Below are 16,162 nucleotides of genomic sequence, written 5' to 3' on the forward strand. Positions count from 1 at the left end.
GAAGAAGGGGGGCACTGGATAAGAGTATCAGATAAGACAAAATGTCGGATAAGCGAAGGTTGGACAAGTGAGACTCTACTGGATTACATTTGCCCATTTGGGTACATACTAGGAAATGGTTAGAATGATCGATATGAATAAATTTTTCCACAGAAACAATGAAACATCCTTCCGTTAGGCGGCCTATCCCTAACCCCACCCCACAAAAAAACCAAAAAGCAAAAATATCCAATAATCTTAGTGTTACATTTTCAATCCTGGTATCTGATCTCACAGTGAGGCTTTTTCATAATTCTTATAATTATTATAATATAAAAATAAGAAATAAAAAGCTTACAAAGAGCGATGGTGCAGCATCCCCCAAGGCCGTGGATTAAACTGCTGGAAAGTGATGCAGCTATACAGACAAACCAACAAACAAAAAACCGGAACAACCCACGCTGGCAATGAATTCCCGCATACAATAAAACAAGCAATCAAACATCGGTCTAGGCTGTGGGGGAAACAACACAAATTGGGGTGGGCTTCTTTTTATCAGATTACATGTTTTAATAAAAAAAAGATACAATAAAATAAAAACACTCAAACAGGAAAAAATTGTACATAAAGGCGAATGTCCAACACTGAAAAAACCAGGGCAGGTCACAGCACGGAGACAAAACCTGACTCAAATTAATGCTAAGTCCACTTCTTTGTCTGGATGCTGGGTCTCATCAGCCTGAGCCATTGCCCCTTATCTCTTAGCAGGATCCCATTTCCCAACGGGGTCATTTTGGGGCAACGGAGAGAAAAAGCCACTTAGTTCGCCAGCGCTGGCACTGATAACGGCGGCTGGTTGGGTGTCCTTCTTGTGCTGCCCCCCTAAGTCTCTGTACACGTCCTTGCTTTCCAAGGCTAAGTCTCGAGACCCACGAAACGGGGTCCGGGGTCCTTTCCCGGGGGAAGGCGGTCATGCGGTCGTGATTGCATTAAGGTCCTTCATGAGTCCTTCCAGGTGGGCCATCTCTTTGGTCAGCTCATCCGGCTCGTAATTCTGCAGGAGATTTAACAGGGTTACTGGACAAGATGAGCCGCATTGTTTCGGGAGGGAAGGGGAGGGAAGGGTCGGGGGAGAAAGGGATCCCATGTCCAATACACTCGGATATTGGTCATGGCAGCAAAGCCACATGGATCGGATGGATGGACTGTGTTACTACGCAAACTGAGATGTCCCCACTCAGTTTTCCCTTTGCTAAAGCAATGAGAGGAAAAAGAGGCGGGTGGGAGCAGCGTCCGGCATGAAAACAAACCCCAGACAAACAGGACGTGGTAAATTAACAAGACAAAACAGGATGACAAGGTGAGGAAGCACAAGAAGAAAGGAAAGAGAAAAAAAAATAACAATCATCAACTTTTTTGTACCCAGGACAATGACTTTTTGGTTTCTTCTAAAAATTACACCACTAACGTATACTTATCAAAACTAAGTTCCATTTGAACTATGTTGGATGTTACTCTAATTTATAGCGAAAGCTTTCAATGTGACGTAGTAATGTGAGGCTGCTCTCTACAGGTATACTTACACTTTCTGTGTCTTCGAGCATCCTGGTCGTTTCCTGGACTTCAGGAGCGCTTGGGACGACAACTGGCATCGGAGGCCGAGTTCTGCCTAGAGTGCCAATGGATGCCGTCTTTACTGAATGGACTGGATGGCTGGAAGCTGAACATAAATATGTCCTGGATTAGTAACTTGCAGGAACTGTTGGGTGAGTGGGCTTATTAACAAGAGACCCTCCTCATAAATGGACAGCACAGTAACTTATTAGCAGGAGCGTGACCCAACGCCAGTAGCCAAAAGGGATACATTGAACAAAAAACAAACAGACCAATGTGATCTCTTCCAAAGGAGGCTTCTCTTTATAGCAAAATATTATGGTTGCACTATTTACAAGAACAAGGTTTCCATAATACAAATGAAGTTCTTTATACTTCCTTCTTTGCTTCCACACTGGACTTCTTACTCATGCAGATAAAAAGCTTCACTCTCACAGAGCCTCTTCTCACACTAAACACACGCAGGAGCTTTTACACACAGCAGTTTTCACATTGGACCTTTAAACACGAGGCCTTCAACCTTGGGCTTCTCTCACTGGTCTTCTCACACCAAGCCTCTCATACACTGGGGTCTACTAACTGAGGCCTACCTCACACTGAGGGCTCTCTCAGACTGATGCCTCTCACATTTTACACACAGAAGTCTTCACACTGGAGCTTTAAACACGAGGCCTTCAACCTGGGGCTTCTCTCACTGGTCTTCTCACACCAAGCTTCTCACACACTGAGGTCTACGAACTCCGAGGCCTACCTCACACTGAGGGCTCTCTCAGACTGACGCCTCTCTCACACTGAGGCCTTATCATACTGCAGCCTACTAACACATGGAGGCCCTTCTCCCAGAGACCTCTTACAGATTGAGGGCTATTAAGCTATAGGCACACCTGGGTATGTTGCAGCTTTTGCTGAGTCCAGGTGTTTTGGACTTCAACTCCCACCATTCCTAACAGCCCCAGGCCCTTTCCTTTCCCCCCTCAGCCGCTTAAGCCCCTGAAGCTGTTAGGAATGGTGGGAGTTGAAGTCCAAAACACCTGGAGTGCCCAAATTTGCCCAGGCCTGTTCTACCTTCATCCCATACCCTTCCTTTTTTCTGTTTCTCTTATTATCTCTCCTTGTCTTTCTTTCCTTACGAAGGGACTTAGAATCATAGAATCAAAGAGTTGGAAGAGACCTCATGGGCCATCCAGTCCAACTCCCTGCCAAGAAGCAAGAATATTGCATTCAAATCACCCCTGACAGATGGCCATCCAGCCTCTGTTTCAAAGCTTCCAAAGAAGGAGCCTCCACCACACTCCGGGGCAGAGAGTTCCACTGCTGAACGGCTCTCAGTCAGGAAGTTCTTCCTCATGTTCAGATGGAATCTCCTCTCTCGTAGTTTGAAGCCATTGTTCCGCGTCCTAGTCTCCAAGGAAGCAGAAAACAAGCTTGCTCCCTCCTCCCTGTGGCTTCCTCTCACATATTTATACATGGCTATCATATCTCCTCTCAGCCTTCTCTTCTTCAGGCTAAACATGCTCAGCTCCTTAAGCCGCTCCTCACAGGGCTTGTTCTCCAGACCCTTGATCATTTTAGTCTCTTTCATCTGGACACAATCCAGCTTGTCAATATCTCTCTTGAATTGTGGTGCCCAGAATTGGACACAATATTCCAGGTGTGGTCTAACCAGAGCAGAATAGAGGGGTAGCATTACTTCCCTAGATCCTATTGATGCAGGCCAAAATCCCATTGGCTTTTTTGCCGCCACATCACATTGTTGGCTCATGTTTAACTTGTTGTCCACAAGGACTCCAAGATCTTTTTCACACATACTGCTCTCAAGCCAGGCATTGTCCCCCATTCTGTATCTTTGCATTTCGTTTTTTCTGCCTAAGTGGAGTATCTTGCATTTGTCCCTGTTGAACTTCATTTTGTTAGTTTTGACTTCTAGGCGATTGCTCTCACCAAAGAATCTCAACTCACCTCTTTGGCAAAGGACCTTTCAAATTGGGACAAAAGCATCACAAGGCTTTAGTTCAGGCTCTCAATCTCTGAAATATTATTACACTTGTGCTTCAAAGAAGTGGCAGACCCCTCCTGCCCATATCTCCCTCTTCTCCCGACCAATGACTCACGTTTCTTGACGACAGCATCCTTGGTACTCACCCTGTTGGGATAGTAAAGGTGTGCTTGGCAAGGCAGGGTCGTAGGTGGCCCCGGAGGCAGGGACGGCTGGCACCGCGAAGCTCTTCAGGGGGTGTGAGGGGCGGACGTGGGCCGTGGGGAGGTTGGGGCCTGCCTCTTCTTCCTGAGTCCCAGGCAGATAGGGTCCTGCTGCGCTCTCTGGCTCCGGGTGCTCAGCGCAACACGTCTGGGAGGAGGAAGCCGGCATGGTGTCTGTGCTGGGAGTATTCCGAATGGATTCTGGGCCGGGAAAGGAAACAGACACCTTGTTTTCCTTCAACAAAATCATTGAAACCAGAATGCCCGAGTATCCTTTGGGCAATTTTTTAAAACTAAAATTAGGTAAACTTCCTCTCTGCAGTAAGTTAGAATTTACTCTCTTCAACAAGTCATCCAAGGGCTTGTCTAATCTAATTCATATCCCAGAGCAGGACTTCTTAAACTTTTCCATGCGCAACCCCTTTTGGCCCAAGAAATTTTTATGTGACCCAGGTATGTAAAATAGGTATACAAATCAAACATTTATGGATAACAAATAAGCATTGGCTAGGCTTGTGAAACAGGCTGGTTTTCCTATTTTTTTAAGCACATCTGAAGCATCCTCTGTGAAGTCCACTGCAAATACAGCAGAGTCTCACTCATCCAACCTTCACATGTTAAGGACTACATTCCTTCCAACTCTCTGAATTCTGATATATATCTATTAGGGAACATATATAATGAGCATTCTGGAATCAGAGTTTACTTTTAACTCAATGCTACAAGAAGAAACTATTATTTCTCTAATGAAACAAGGAATTAGTATTATCCTCATCACAAAGCCCCTCTGATTAGATAAAAGACAATGAGTTATGCACATCCATAAGGAAAGAAATGAGACCACCATCCCCTGAATCCGATGCAACCCAGTTATGATAAAAACCAAATGCTGTCCAATAATTACAAAGAATATAGCAATATATTTGTTGGAGCATGCAAGGAATCAGTTTGCGTGTGTATCCCAACTGTAAAATAAGATGAATTAAGCTGATTGGTCAGGAAATGTCCAGGGAGCAGGTTGAGCCTGGGACTTTTGGATACTGTTACATTTTTGTTCGAGCGTAAGCTATGCAAGTGCAGAGAGAAGAGGGAAGAAGCAGAGAGAGACAAAGTTTGGAGTGTGCTCTCGCTTCATGAGTTGCTGAACAAAGAAAGACCATTTTAAACCTCTCATTTTTGTGTGTGTGTCAGGAGTGACTTGAGAAACTGCAAGTCGCTTCTGGTGTGAGAGAACTGGCTGTCTGCAAGGGCGTTGCCCAGGATACGCCTGGATGTTATTACCATCCTTGTGGGAGGCTTCTCTCATGGTCTTGAATGGAGCTGGAGCTGACAGAGGGAGGTCAGCCGTGCTCTCCCCAGGTTGGATTCGAAGCGGCAACCTTCAGGTCAGCAACCCAACCTTCAAGTCATCAGTTCTGCCAACACAAGGGTTTAACCCAGAATGCTATTGGGGGCTCCTAAACCTCTCATAAAAAGATATTATGTGAGTTGGTGGAACTTATCACCTTGTCCATATGCTGTTCCGAACTACGAAGAGTAAACTACTTATTCTTTATTGTTCATCTGTGTGGCATATTTTCTTTCTCTGGCAAGGCAGTGGGTGGGCTGATCAGACGTGAACTACATGTGGTTTATTTTACATTACACCACAATATTGGCATCTTGTTTGCTGCTATACCAGTGCTCTGGAGAAGCCCAGCCAGACTGCAAAAAGAGCCATTCACTTGATTCATTATGCTGCTCATGATCATTTTAGCAATTCAGAGATACAAGAGAGATGAGATGTCTTGAAAATTTGGCCATTCACAAAAGTAACATTCTGGGGCAATCTTTTGCTTACAGCAATCATGTATCCAAAGCAGTCATTAGAATGCAACAGAGCTCCTAGAATTTATTTTGCTGTTGGAAGTTTCTTTAAATATAGATTCTCAAGTTATTTCCAGGAGTGACTTGAGAAACTGCAAGTCCCTTCTGGTGTGAGAGAATTGGCCGTCTGCAAGGACATTGCCCAGGGGACGTTGCCCGGCTTCCCTCATGTCCCTGCATGGGGAGCTCTCCCCGGATTTGAACCTCCAACCTGTCGGTCTTCAGTCCTGCCGGCACAAGGGTTTACCCGTGGCTCCAATGAAATATTAGTATAATATAATATATTGTATATACATACAATATTGATAATATTATAATGTAAGTCTGAGTCCCTCTACGGAGGTGAGAAGATCGGGATATAAAAGTTTAAAATATAATACTAATAATGTGATATTATAATTATATATTTTATATTACATGTAATATTAATAATAATATTACAGCATAATAATGGTATAGTGCAATATAGTGATATCTAATACTAATGTTGTGCTACGGTAATAATATAATATATTGCATTTACATATTACTTGCAAGCCGCTCTGAGTCCCCTTCAGGGTGAGAAGGGCGGCAGATAAATGTTGTAAATAAATAAATACATTAGCAGTGAATATGAATTATGATTTTTCACGACTTTTGAAATAGCTCTTTGTCAGTTGCCCGGTAAGACATAAATCCAGTTTTACAAAAGGTGTGGAATTACGAATATTGCTGATTGACTACAGCATCTCTGATAATAATACAATTAAAAGGAAGTTGTGGCAGGTGGAAGCATTTTCTTGCTGTCACAAGTGCCATTGCCTATCATTTAATTGAACTAGCTTAATGGCATAATTATGAAAAGCACAACTACCTGTCCTTTTGAAACCTCCGACCTGTCGGTCTTCAGTCCTGCAGGCACAAGGGTTTACCCACAGCGCCACCGGTGGCTCCAATGAAATATTAATATAATATAATATATTGTATATTCATACAGTATTGATAATATTATAATGTAATACAATATAATACTAATAATTGGGAAACTGCAAGTCGCTTCTGGTGTGAGAGAATTGGCCGTCTGCAAGGACGTTGCCCAGGGGATGTTGCCCTGATGTTGTGATGTTTTACCATCCTTGTCGGAGGCTTCCCTCATGCCCCCGCATGGGGAACTCTCCCCGGATTTGAATCTCCAACCTGTCGGTCTTCAGTCCTGATGGCACAAGGGTTTACCCACAGCGCCACTGGTGGCTCCAATGAAATATTAATATAATATAATATATAGTATACACATACAGTATTGATAATATTATAATGTAATACAATATAATACTAATAATTGGGAAACTGCAAGTCGCTTCTGGCATGAGAGAATTGGCCTTCTGCAAGGACGTTGCCCAGGGGACGTTGCCCTGATGTTGTGATGTTTTACCATCCTTGTGGGAGGCTTCTCTCATTTCTCTGCATGGGGAGCTGGAGCTGACAGAGGGAACTTATCCACGGTCTCCCCAGATTCGAACCTGCAACCTGTCGGTCTTCAGTCCTGCCGGCACAAGGGTTTAACCCACTGCGCCACCGGTGGCTCCAATGAAATATTAATATAATATAATATAATGTATATACATACAGTATTGATAATATTATAATGTAATACAATATAATACTAATAACTGGGAAACTGCAAGTCGCTTCTGGTGTGAGAGAATTGGCCGTCTGCAAGGACGTTGCCCAGGGGACGTTGCCCTGATGTTGTGATGTTTTACCATCCTTGTGGGAGGCTTCTCTCATGTCTCTGCATGGGGAGTTGGAGCTGACAGAGGGAGCTCATCCATGGTCTGCAACCTGTCGGTCTTCAGTCCTGCCGGCACAAGGGTTTAACCCACTGCACCACCGGGGGACTCCCCCCAAAGCACTGACAACAAGACATATTTTACGTTGCCTGAAGCTCTTAAGCGTTGGGAGGACCACTTGAGGAGCAGCGATCAAGAGCACCTTGAAGAAGGCAAACGGAATCTGGATTCTTAAAACAGAAAATGCTCACTTTTCTACCCTCCTGCTGTTTAAACACACGGTATTGGTACTGTAATAATATTCAAACTGTGCTTGATTAAACCCCATCTGCGGATTATATGGAGAAGACAGGCAGGCCCTTTAACGGGCATGAATCATAAAACATGCTATTAAAGCGGGCATTACTGTTATCCTTTCTTCTGCAAAGCGCAAGCAGCACACGACTGACTGGGTTGATTCCCAATATGAAGGGGGACATTATTCATTTTTAAAATATATGCCTGGGAAGGGGAAGTGTATGCGATTTCCGTGTTCTCATCACCGAAATGATTCCTCGACTGCTAGAGTTCCAGAGCAGTTACTACAATTACACATGTAACCAGGACTTTAAAAAAAAGGTTGCAAGATTTAAAAAAATTAAAAATCAAACACACCTAGAACAGTCATTGTATGGCTAATGGCTCCATATTACGAATGGTTACTTGAAAATACCATATATACTCATGTTTGCCCTGGACAGTAGGTCTTAGAGCAATGGGTTCAAATGACAGGAAAGGAGATTGCTCCTGAACATTGGGAAGAACTTCCTGACTGTAACAGCCACTCAGCAGTGGAACTCACTGCTTCAGAGTGTGGTGGAAACTCCTTCTTTGGAGGCTTTTAAATAGCATCTGGATGGCCATCAGGGAGCTTTATTTCCTGGGGTCTCTTCCAATTCTATGATGCTATAAACCTATAGTAGGTTTAGGGGCCAGAATTATGAATTTTTATAAGATCCGCAGCACTGTGAGAAGGCCTCAGTGCTAGTTCACCCTCAGTCTGTGAGAGGTCTCTGGGGGAGAAGAGCCCTAGTGTGTTAATAGGCCTCAGTATGAGAAGGATTCAGTGTGAGAGAGGTGTCAGTCCGAGGGAGCCCCCAGTGTTTGCAGTCCTCAGTGTGTGAGAGGCCTCGGTGTGAGAAGGGCTCTGTGCTAGTTCACCCTCAGCCTGTGAAAGGTCTCTGTGGGAGAAGAGCCCTAGTGTGTTAATAGGCCTCAGTATGAGAAGGATTCAGTGTGAGAGAGGTGTCAGTCCGAGGGAGCCCCCAGTGTTTGCAGACCTCAGTGTGTGAGAGGCCTCGGTGTGAGAAGGCCTCAGTGATAGTTCACCCTCAGCCTGTGAGAGGTCTCTGTGGGAAAAGAGCCTCAGTTTATTAGTACATCTCAGTATGAGAAGGCCTCAGTGTTAGTTCACCTCAGTGGGAGAAAGGCCTCAGCCTGGGAGAGCACTCAGTGTGAGAAGGCCTCAGTTCTAGTTCACCCTCAGCCTGTGAGAGGGAGAAGAGCCCTAGTGTGTTAGTAGCCTCAGTATGAGAAGGATTCAGTGTGAGAGAGGCCTCAGTGTGAGAAGGCCTCGGTTCTAATTCACTCTCAGTCTGTGAGAGGTTTTTGTGGGAGAAGGGCCTCAGTTTGTTAGTACATCTCAGTATGAGAAGGCCTCAGTGTTAGTTCACCTCAGTGGGAGAAAGGCCTCAGCCTGAGAGAGCACTCAGTGTGAGAAGGCCTCAGTTCTAGTTCACCCTCAGCCTGTGAGAGGTCTCTGTGGGAGAAGAGCCCTAGTGTGTTAGTAGCCTCAGTATGAGAAGGATTCAGTGTGAGAGAGGCCTCAGTGTGAGAAGGCCTCGGTTCTAATTCACTCTCAGTCTGTGAGAGGTTTTTGTGGGAGAAGGGCCTCAGTTTGTTAGTACATCTCAGTATGAGAAGGCCTCAGTGTTAGTTCACCTCAGTGGGAGAAAGGCCTCAGCCTGAGAGAGCACTCAGTGTGAGAAGGCCTCAGTTCTAGTTCACCCTCAGCCTGTGAGAAGTCTCTGTGGGAGAAGAGCCCTAGTGTGTTAGTAGCCTCAGTATGAGAAGGATTCAGTGTGAGAGAGGCCTCAGTGTGAGAAGGCCTCGGTTCTAATTCACTCTCAGTCTGTGAGAGGTTTTTGTGGGAGAAGGGCCTCAGTTTGTTAGTACATCTCAGTATGAGAAGGCCTCAGTGTTAGTTCACCTCAGTGGGAGAAAGGCCTCAGCCTGGGAGAGCCCTCAGTGCTTCTTTTAGGTTCTTCTCGACTGGATGAAGCTTTTGCTTTTTGCCACTCTACTCTGAGAAGGGGATGGTTCCTTTTTGGATAAAAGATAAGGTACAGCATCTTGCCTTTCTCCATATTCATAGGAGGAGGACTCAGAGGTGCATACTGAGCCATGGATAAGTTGACCCAAGTTTTTGGAATTAATGATTTTTGGACTAAAATGTCTAGACTTATACATGAGTATATAGGGTAAACCCCACAATGAAGCAGAATGCATTTCCTAATTCACAATCACCACCAACCCATCCCTCCCCACACACAAAACACAGATGTGGGATCTGTCCTGGTCATTCTCAGCTCTGGAAGGTTTTTGAGATGGCTGCTGTCCAAGGGAGGAAGAGGAGGAGGAGGAGGAGTGCGCTCCTGGGTCATTCTTCTCACCTGTGGAATTAGCCCTGTCTGAATGAGACACGGAGGATGTGCCTGCAGGCCATGGGTTTGCCTGGTGATGAAGGTAGCTGCAAGTTGGAGAAGCGAGGCTGCCGGAGTGGAAATGATGGTGGGGGTTATCAAGGGAATGGATGGGATGAGCACTAATCACGGCTGTGGATGGATATAAGACAGAAAGAAAAAGAATGCTTAACATACAGACCAATTGGCACGCATGATGAAGTGCACCCTTGCCCCTTTCCACCACACACCATGCACAGTTAAATACACAACAGACGCAGTGCCACCAGGACACTGGTGGGCATAACAAGGATATAAAACCTAGGAAACAAGACCTATCTATAGGCTCTAGCCACTTATTTGAGACTTAGGAGAAAAAGGAGGTGTTCTCATGTCATTTGTAAACACTGCATGGAATCTGAATCTGAACTCCAATATTAGACATTACTGCAGAGCATCAGCTACAAAGTGAAACGTTCCTAAGGAAGGAGAGTTAATTTCAGCACTCACACACATCTGATATAGAAAAGAAGGAAATGGAAACCAACTCTCGGCTCTTGAAAGGAGAGTTTAGCATCTTTCATTGTGGCCAATTACAACTCTTCAGAAAAAAAGTTAGGAAAATGCAGGAGTTAAATGAAAAAACTGAACACAAACACACATATATACACAAATATATACACACATATATATACACAGACTGAGCCACAGCAACGTGTGGCAGGGATGGTTAGTGGTACATAAATAAATAAACTGCCACAATTCCTAACAGTCTACTGGCTGTTAGGAATTTTGGGAGTTGAAGTCCAAAACACCTGGAGGGCCCAAGTTTGCCTATGCCTGCTCTGGTGCGATGCCAGAATCAAACCTAACGCTTAAATACTGGATGTATGGCTCTAAGTGTTATGCCTGCAGAATGGAAGAACCACAATTTTTTTTCCCCAAAAACATACCAAAAAAGTCAAACAGACTAGCAGAATAAAACACCATGCTGAAAAGAAACTTGAAATTTCAATATCCAATGCTACACAGGGCGAGAGTGGGAAAAAGACAATGCTATCGGAACGGTGAAATTATGAAATATTTGAACGCAATGCTGATTTAGTATGATGAAAATATGATACATATTCTTCATGGAAGTGTTACTCAGCATCTCCCCATTCCTACGTGGCAATATTTTTTTCGTGTCAGGAATCACTTGGGAAACTGCAAGTCGCTTCTGGTGTGAGAGAATTGGCTATCTGCTAGGACGTTGCCCAGGGGACATTGACAGGATGTTTTGATGTTTTATCATCCTTGTGGGAGGCTTCCCTCATGTCCTTGCATGGGGAGCTCTCCCCGGATTTGAATCTCCGACCTGTCGGTCTTCAGTCCTGTCAGCACAAGGGTTTACCCACTGCGCCACCAGTGGCTCCAATGAAATATTAATATAATATAATATAATATAATATAATATAATATAATATAATATATATACTGTATATACCCGAGTATAAGCCTAGTTTTTCAGCCCTTTTTTTAGGCTGAAAAAGTCCCCCTCGGCTTATACTCGAGTAACGGTTATTTATTATTTTACTGTGGTGTTATTGTTATTATTGTTGTTGTTGTTGTTGTTGTTATTATTATTATTATTATTTCATTTATTATTTTATTCTATTTATTATTATTATTATTATATTTATCATTTTACTCTATTATTACACATTTATTATTTCACTGTATAATTGTTGTTATTGCCAAATTCATTATTTTACTCTTTTTATTATTGTTGTTATTACATTTATAATGTTACTCCCTGTATTATTATTGGAAGGATATTTAAGCACATTTACATTGAAGAAGGTAAATAATCAGTTAATCAGAGTTGGACAGTCTTATCTTAAATTACCATTTTTGTAAATATTCTAAAATATGTAACCTACTGATTCCTCAATTAATGTAATTTAATTGGTATCTATTTTTATTTTGCAATTTACCAGTAGCTGCTGCATTTCCACCCTCGGCTTATACACGAGTCAACCTATTTTCTCAGTTTTTTGTGGTAAAATTAGGTACCTCGGCTTATATTTGGGTCGGCTTATACTCGAGTATATACGGGAACATACAATATTGATAATATTATAATGTAATACAATATAATACTATTAATATGATATTATAATTATATATTTTATATTACATGTAATGTTACTAATAATATCATAGCATAATAATGATATAGTGCAATATAGTAATATATAATACTAATATTGTGCTATGGTAATAATATAATATATTGCATTTACATATTACTTGTAAGCTGCTCTGAGTCCCCTTCAGGGTGAGAAGGGCGGCAGATAAGTGTTGTAAATAAATAAATAAATTAGCAGTGAATAATGAATTATGATTGTTCACGGATTTTGAAATAGCTCTTTGTCAGTTGCCCAGTAAGACATCAATCCAGTTTTACAAAAGGTGTGGAATTACGAATATTGCTGATTGACTACAGCATCTCTGACAATAATATAATTAAAAGGAAGCTGTGGCAGCATTTTCTTGCTGTCACTGTGGGAAAGTGCCATTACCTATCATTTAACTGAATTAGCTTAATAGCATAATTATGAAAGACACAAATACTTGTCCTTTTGAAACTGTTATTAAATGGACATTTGTCTCACTGATTAGCAGCAGGAAAGAGCTAATATGTTTTGGGTCCAGGATGTCTGAAGGGCCATATTCTTCCTTCTGAATCTGGCCAGTTCTGAGATCTGTTGAGAGGCCTTCTTACTAATTTATTATCAAAATACTACCTTGGCATGGAAATATTGGCAACCCTCTGAATATTAATAACTTTGTTGAATGTTCGTAGAATAAAAAGGTAATTGCTATTTTTTTCCTGATTTTTCCTTGCATCGAATAAATAAATAAATCTCAGAAAGAAGATTTAAAACACATGAATCACACTACTCAAAAGTGGTGCAGAAATAGAACTATTTGGCTCTGTAGCAAGATCTAAGGCCAAACCTACGTTGAGGCGGTTGAGAATCAAATGGCATCATCATTTTTGGTCTCATTCCCCTCCTTCCTGCAAGTGTGGACATGCTGTCTTCCGACTCATGTCCTAGAGAAAGAAAAGAAAGTACTATCACTATTATTGTTGTTATAATTTGGTAATTTTATTGGTAATTTTAATCAGCATTTTACAAATGCTTATTTATTTACCTGTGTATATTTTTACACTAGCTTGGGGACCCAGCGTTGCCTGGGTTATTTGAAAAAGTCAAATTTTAATTTATTGTCAAAGACTTTCATGGCCGGAATCACTGAGTTGTTGTAGGTTTTTTCGGGCTATATGGCCATGGTCTAGAGGCATTTTCTCCTGACGTTTCAGATGCAGGCAAAACGTCAGGAGAGAATGCCTCTAGACCATGGCCATATAGCCCAAAAAAACCTACAACAACCCACAAATTTTAATTGTACAAAATGAGCAAGGTTGTAGATTAACTACAACTCACATCACACCAGGTTAACCCCAAGAAACTCCATTAGTACTTAAAAGTTTGTTATGTTGGGCAAGTTTGCTCTAAAGGCATCATTGGTGGGTTTCAGTGTGCTCTCTGACTGTAGGGTAAACTACAGCTCCTACTGTGGTGAGTCTCACCCTTCAAACCCCTCCTGTAGGTTGAGTTAGTCATGGGGATTCTGTGTGCCTAGTTTGGTCCAGGTCCATCATCGATGGAGGTCACAGTTCCTCTGGTTGTGGGTGAACTACAACTCCCAGAAAGGAAGGTCCGTTCCCCACAAACCACTAAAGTAATCAAATTTCGGCATATCAGGTCTGTGTGCCAAGTTTGGTCCAGATCTATCGGTGTCTGGGTTCACAGTGCTCTATGGCTGTAGGTAAACTACAACTCCCCTAAATCAAGGTGAATTTTCCTCAAACAACTCAAGTATTTTTTGCTGACCATGGGGTATTCATGTGCCAAGCTTAATCCAATTCCATCTTTGGTGTAGTTCAGAGTGCTCATTGATTGTAGGTGAACTATAAATCCCAGTACCTACAACTCCAAAATGTCCAGGTCAATTCCCCCTCAAAACCCACCAGTATTCAAATCTGGGCATATCGGATATGCATGCCAAGTTTGGTCCAGATCCATCATTGTTTGGGTTCATAGTGCGCTCTAGATGCGGAGGAAGTACAATTCCTAAAAATCACTCCACTATTCTACTATTCTACTCCAAGTGGCCAGATACTGGTCAAAGGACATTTAATCAACTACCAAGTTTGCAAAATTTGTGTTTTTTTATCTGTTTGTTTGTTTTGTTCGGTTAGAAATGTAATACAATGGTCTGGTTGCTGATGACATGATAAATAAATATCTCCACTATTTTTGTTGGTTGTGGGGGTTCTCTATCCCAAGACTTACAACTCCTATAATTCACTTGGGTGGAGAGCAGTATGGTGTTTGTGGAGGACACGGGCAGGGCTCTCGGACATGTTTACGGCGCTCACTATAACCTGCAATGTCATTGGAGGGAGGGCCACTGGTGTCTCCTGAGTAGTGGGAGCTATAGCTGTTTGTGGAGGTGGGAGCTTGTCTGCGTAAGTGGACACCTCAGCCACACACACACATACATATTTTCACTTTTTATTATGTATGTAGATATATTTTAATATTGTTTTGTTTTATCATGTTGTACCTGCCTCGAGCTGTGAGGAGAGGTGGGTAATAAATATATGACTATGATGATTATGATGGTGATGATGATTATTATTATTCTCTGTCCTTCATGAAACCTCTTAGCAGCAGACAGAAAAATTATGAATCATTTTTAAAAATAAAAATACATTGGTTAACAAGAACTAAAAACATATTTAAGAATACTCCCACTTCAGAAATTGTTTTGAAAACAATGACAGAAGTCATTGCTTAAGTTTTCCATTATGATGGCGATTATTATTATTATTCTCTGTCCTTCATAAAACCTCTTAGCAGCAGACAGAAAAAATATGAATCATTTTTAAAATAGAAATACATTGGTTATCAAGAACTAAAAACATGTATTTAAGAATATTGTAATCTCCCACTTCAGAAACTGTTTTGAAAACAATGACAGAAGCCACTGCCTAAGCTTTCCAACACCAAGGAAAGTTTGTTTTCAACAGATTTTCAATTGTTATTCAGTAGCAATGCTATTTTGTGCATTAATGCCTGAGGATTATATTTTGTCGTGAAGTATATGCAAATTACTATTAATCCAAAAGAAACCACTGCAGATGTGAACTGGGAAATTACAAAGAAATTATAAAGTTTCAAATCTCAATGAAAGCTCCATAATCAGTGGGTCATACATTTTTTTAATGTTACATAATATGAAGAGGCTAAAATACAGCACGATCGTCACCTAAACCCACCTCTGTACGAGTTCCGTCTCTGATGGATATTGCTGTCCATGGAATTGTCAACTGGAGTAATATCTTGGGAATTTCGCGGGATTGGGGTGTCGGTCATGACTGGATTGGGATCAGGAGATTTATCAATGGGTTTCAGTTCAAGCCGCTCATGATGGATCCAAAGATCGGGGGGTTTCACATCCTTGGAATTCCCTTTGTATTTGTGAGACCCGTTGACAGACTTGCAAGCTGCTCGCTTCCTTTGGAAACACACACAGAAAACACAAATATTCACATTTTCATAGACAGATAATAAAGTCACTGTTTGTTTCTCTATCGTGATCTAGATATAGTAATAATAATAATAATAAACTTTATTTATACCCCGCTACCATCTCTCCAGGGGACTCTGTGCGGCTTACATGAGGCCAAGCCCAGAATACAACAGTACAAGCAATAACAACAACAACAATACAAGTAATTAAAATCAAACAAGACAATAAAACAATAACATAAGCATTAACACTAGGACAACACACTTTAAAATCTATGGGTAGGCCAATGTAATTAAAATTTAAAAATAATGCTGGACACGGGCGAAAAAGTGATGGGGCGGTTTGTGGAAACATACAAGCAGACCT

The 16,162-nt window shown here is 42.0% G+C and overlaps 1 protein-coding gene across 11 annotated transcripts in view; it reads right to left on the reverse strand.

Moving 5' to 3' along the window:
• Positions 1-525: 525 nt before the first annotated feature.
• The window catches only part of NEO1 (neogenin 1), a 124,883-nt gene continuing 109,246 nt past the window's right edge, over positions 526-16,162 (reverse strand). For 7 of the 11 annotated variants that reach the window (XM_067471413.1, XM_067471410.1, XM_067471417.1 and 4 more), the window contains 6 exons: positions 15,543-15,781; positions 13,155-13,247; positions 10,139-10,300; positions 3,736-3,993; positions 1,563-1,699; positions 526-1,033 (listed from right to left, as the gene is read on the reverse strand). In XM_067471413.1, the coding sequence (XP_067327514.1) occupies positions 950-1,033; positions 1,563-1,699; positions 3,736-3,993; positions 10,139-10,300; positions 13,155-13,247; positions 15,543-15,781 (973 nt within the window). In that variant the 3' untranslated portion in view covers positions 526-949. The other 4 variants (XM_067471419.1, XM_067471418.1, XM_067471414.1 and 1 more) reach the window with 3 other exon arrangements.

Source organism: Anolis sagrei, chromosome 9, assembly GCF_037176765.1.
Source record: "Anolis sagrei isolate rAnoSag1 chromosome 9, rAnoSag1.mat, whole genome shotgun sequence".
NCBI lineage: Eukaryota > Metazoa > Chordata > Lepidosauria > Squamata > Dactyloidae > Anolis > Anolis sagrei.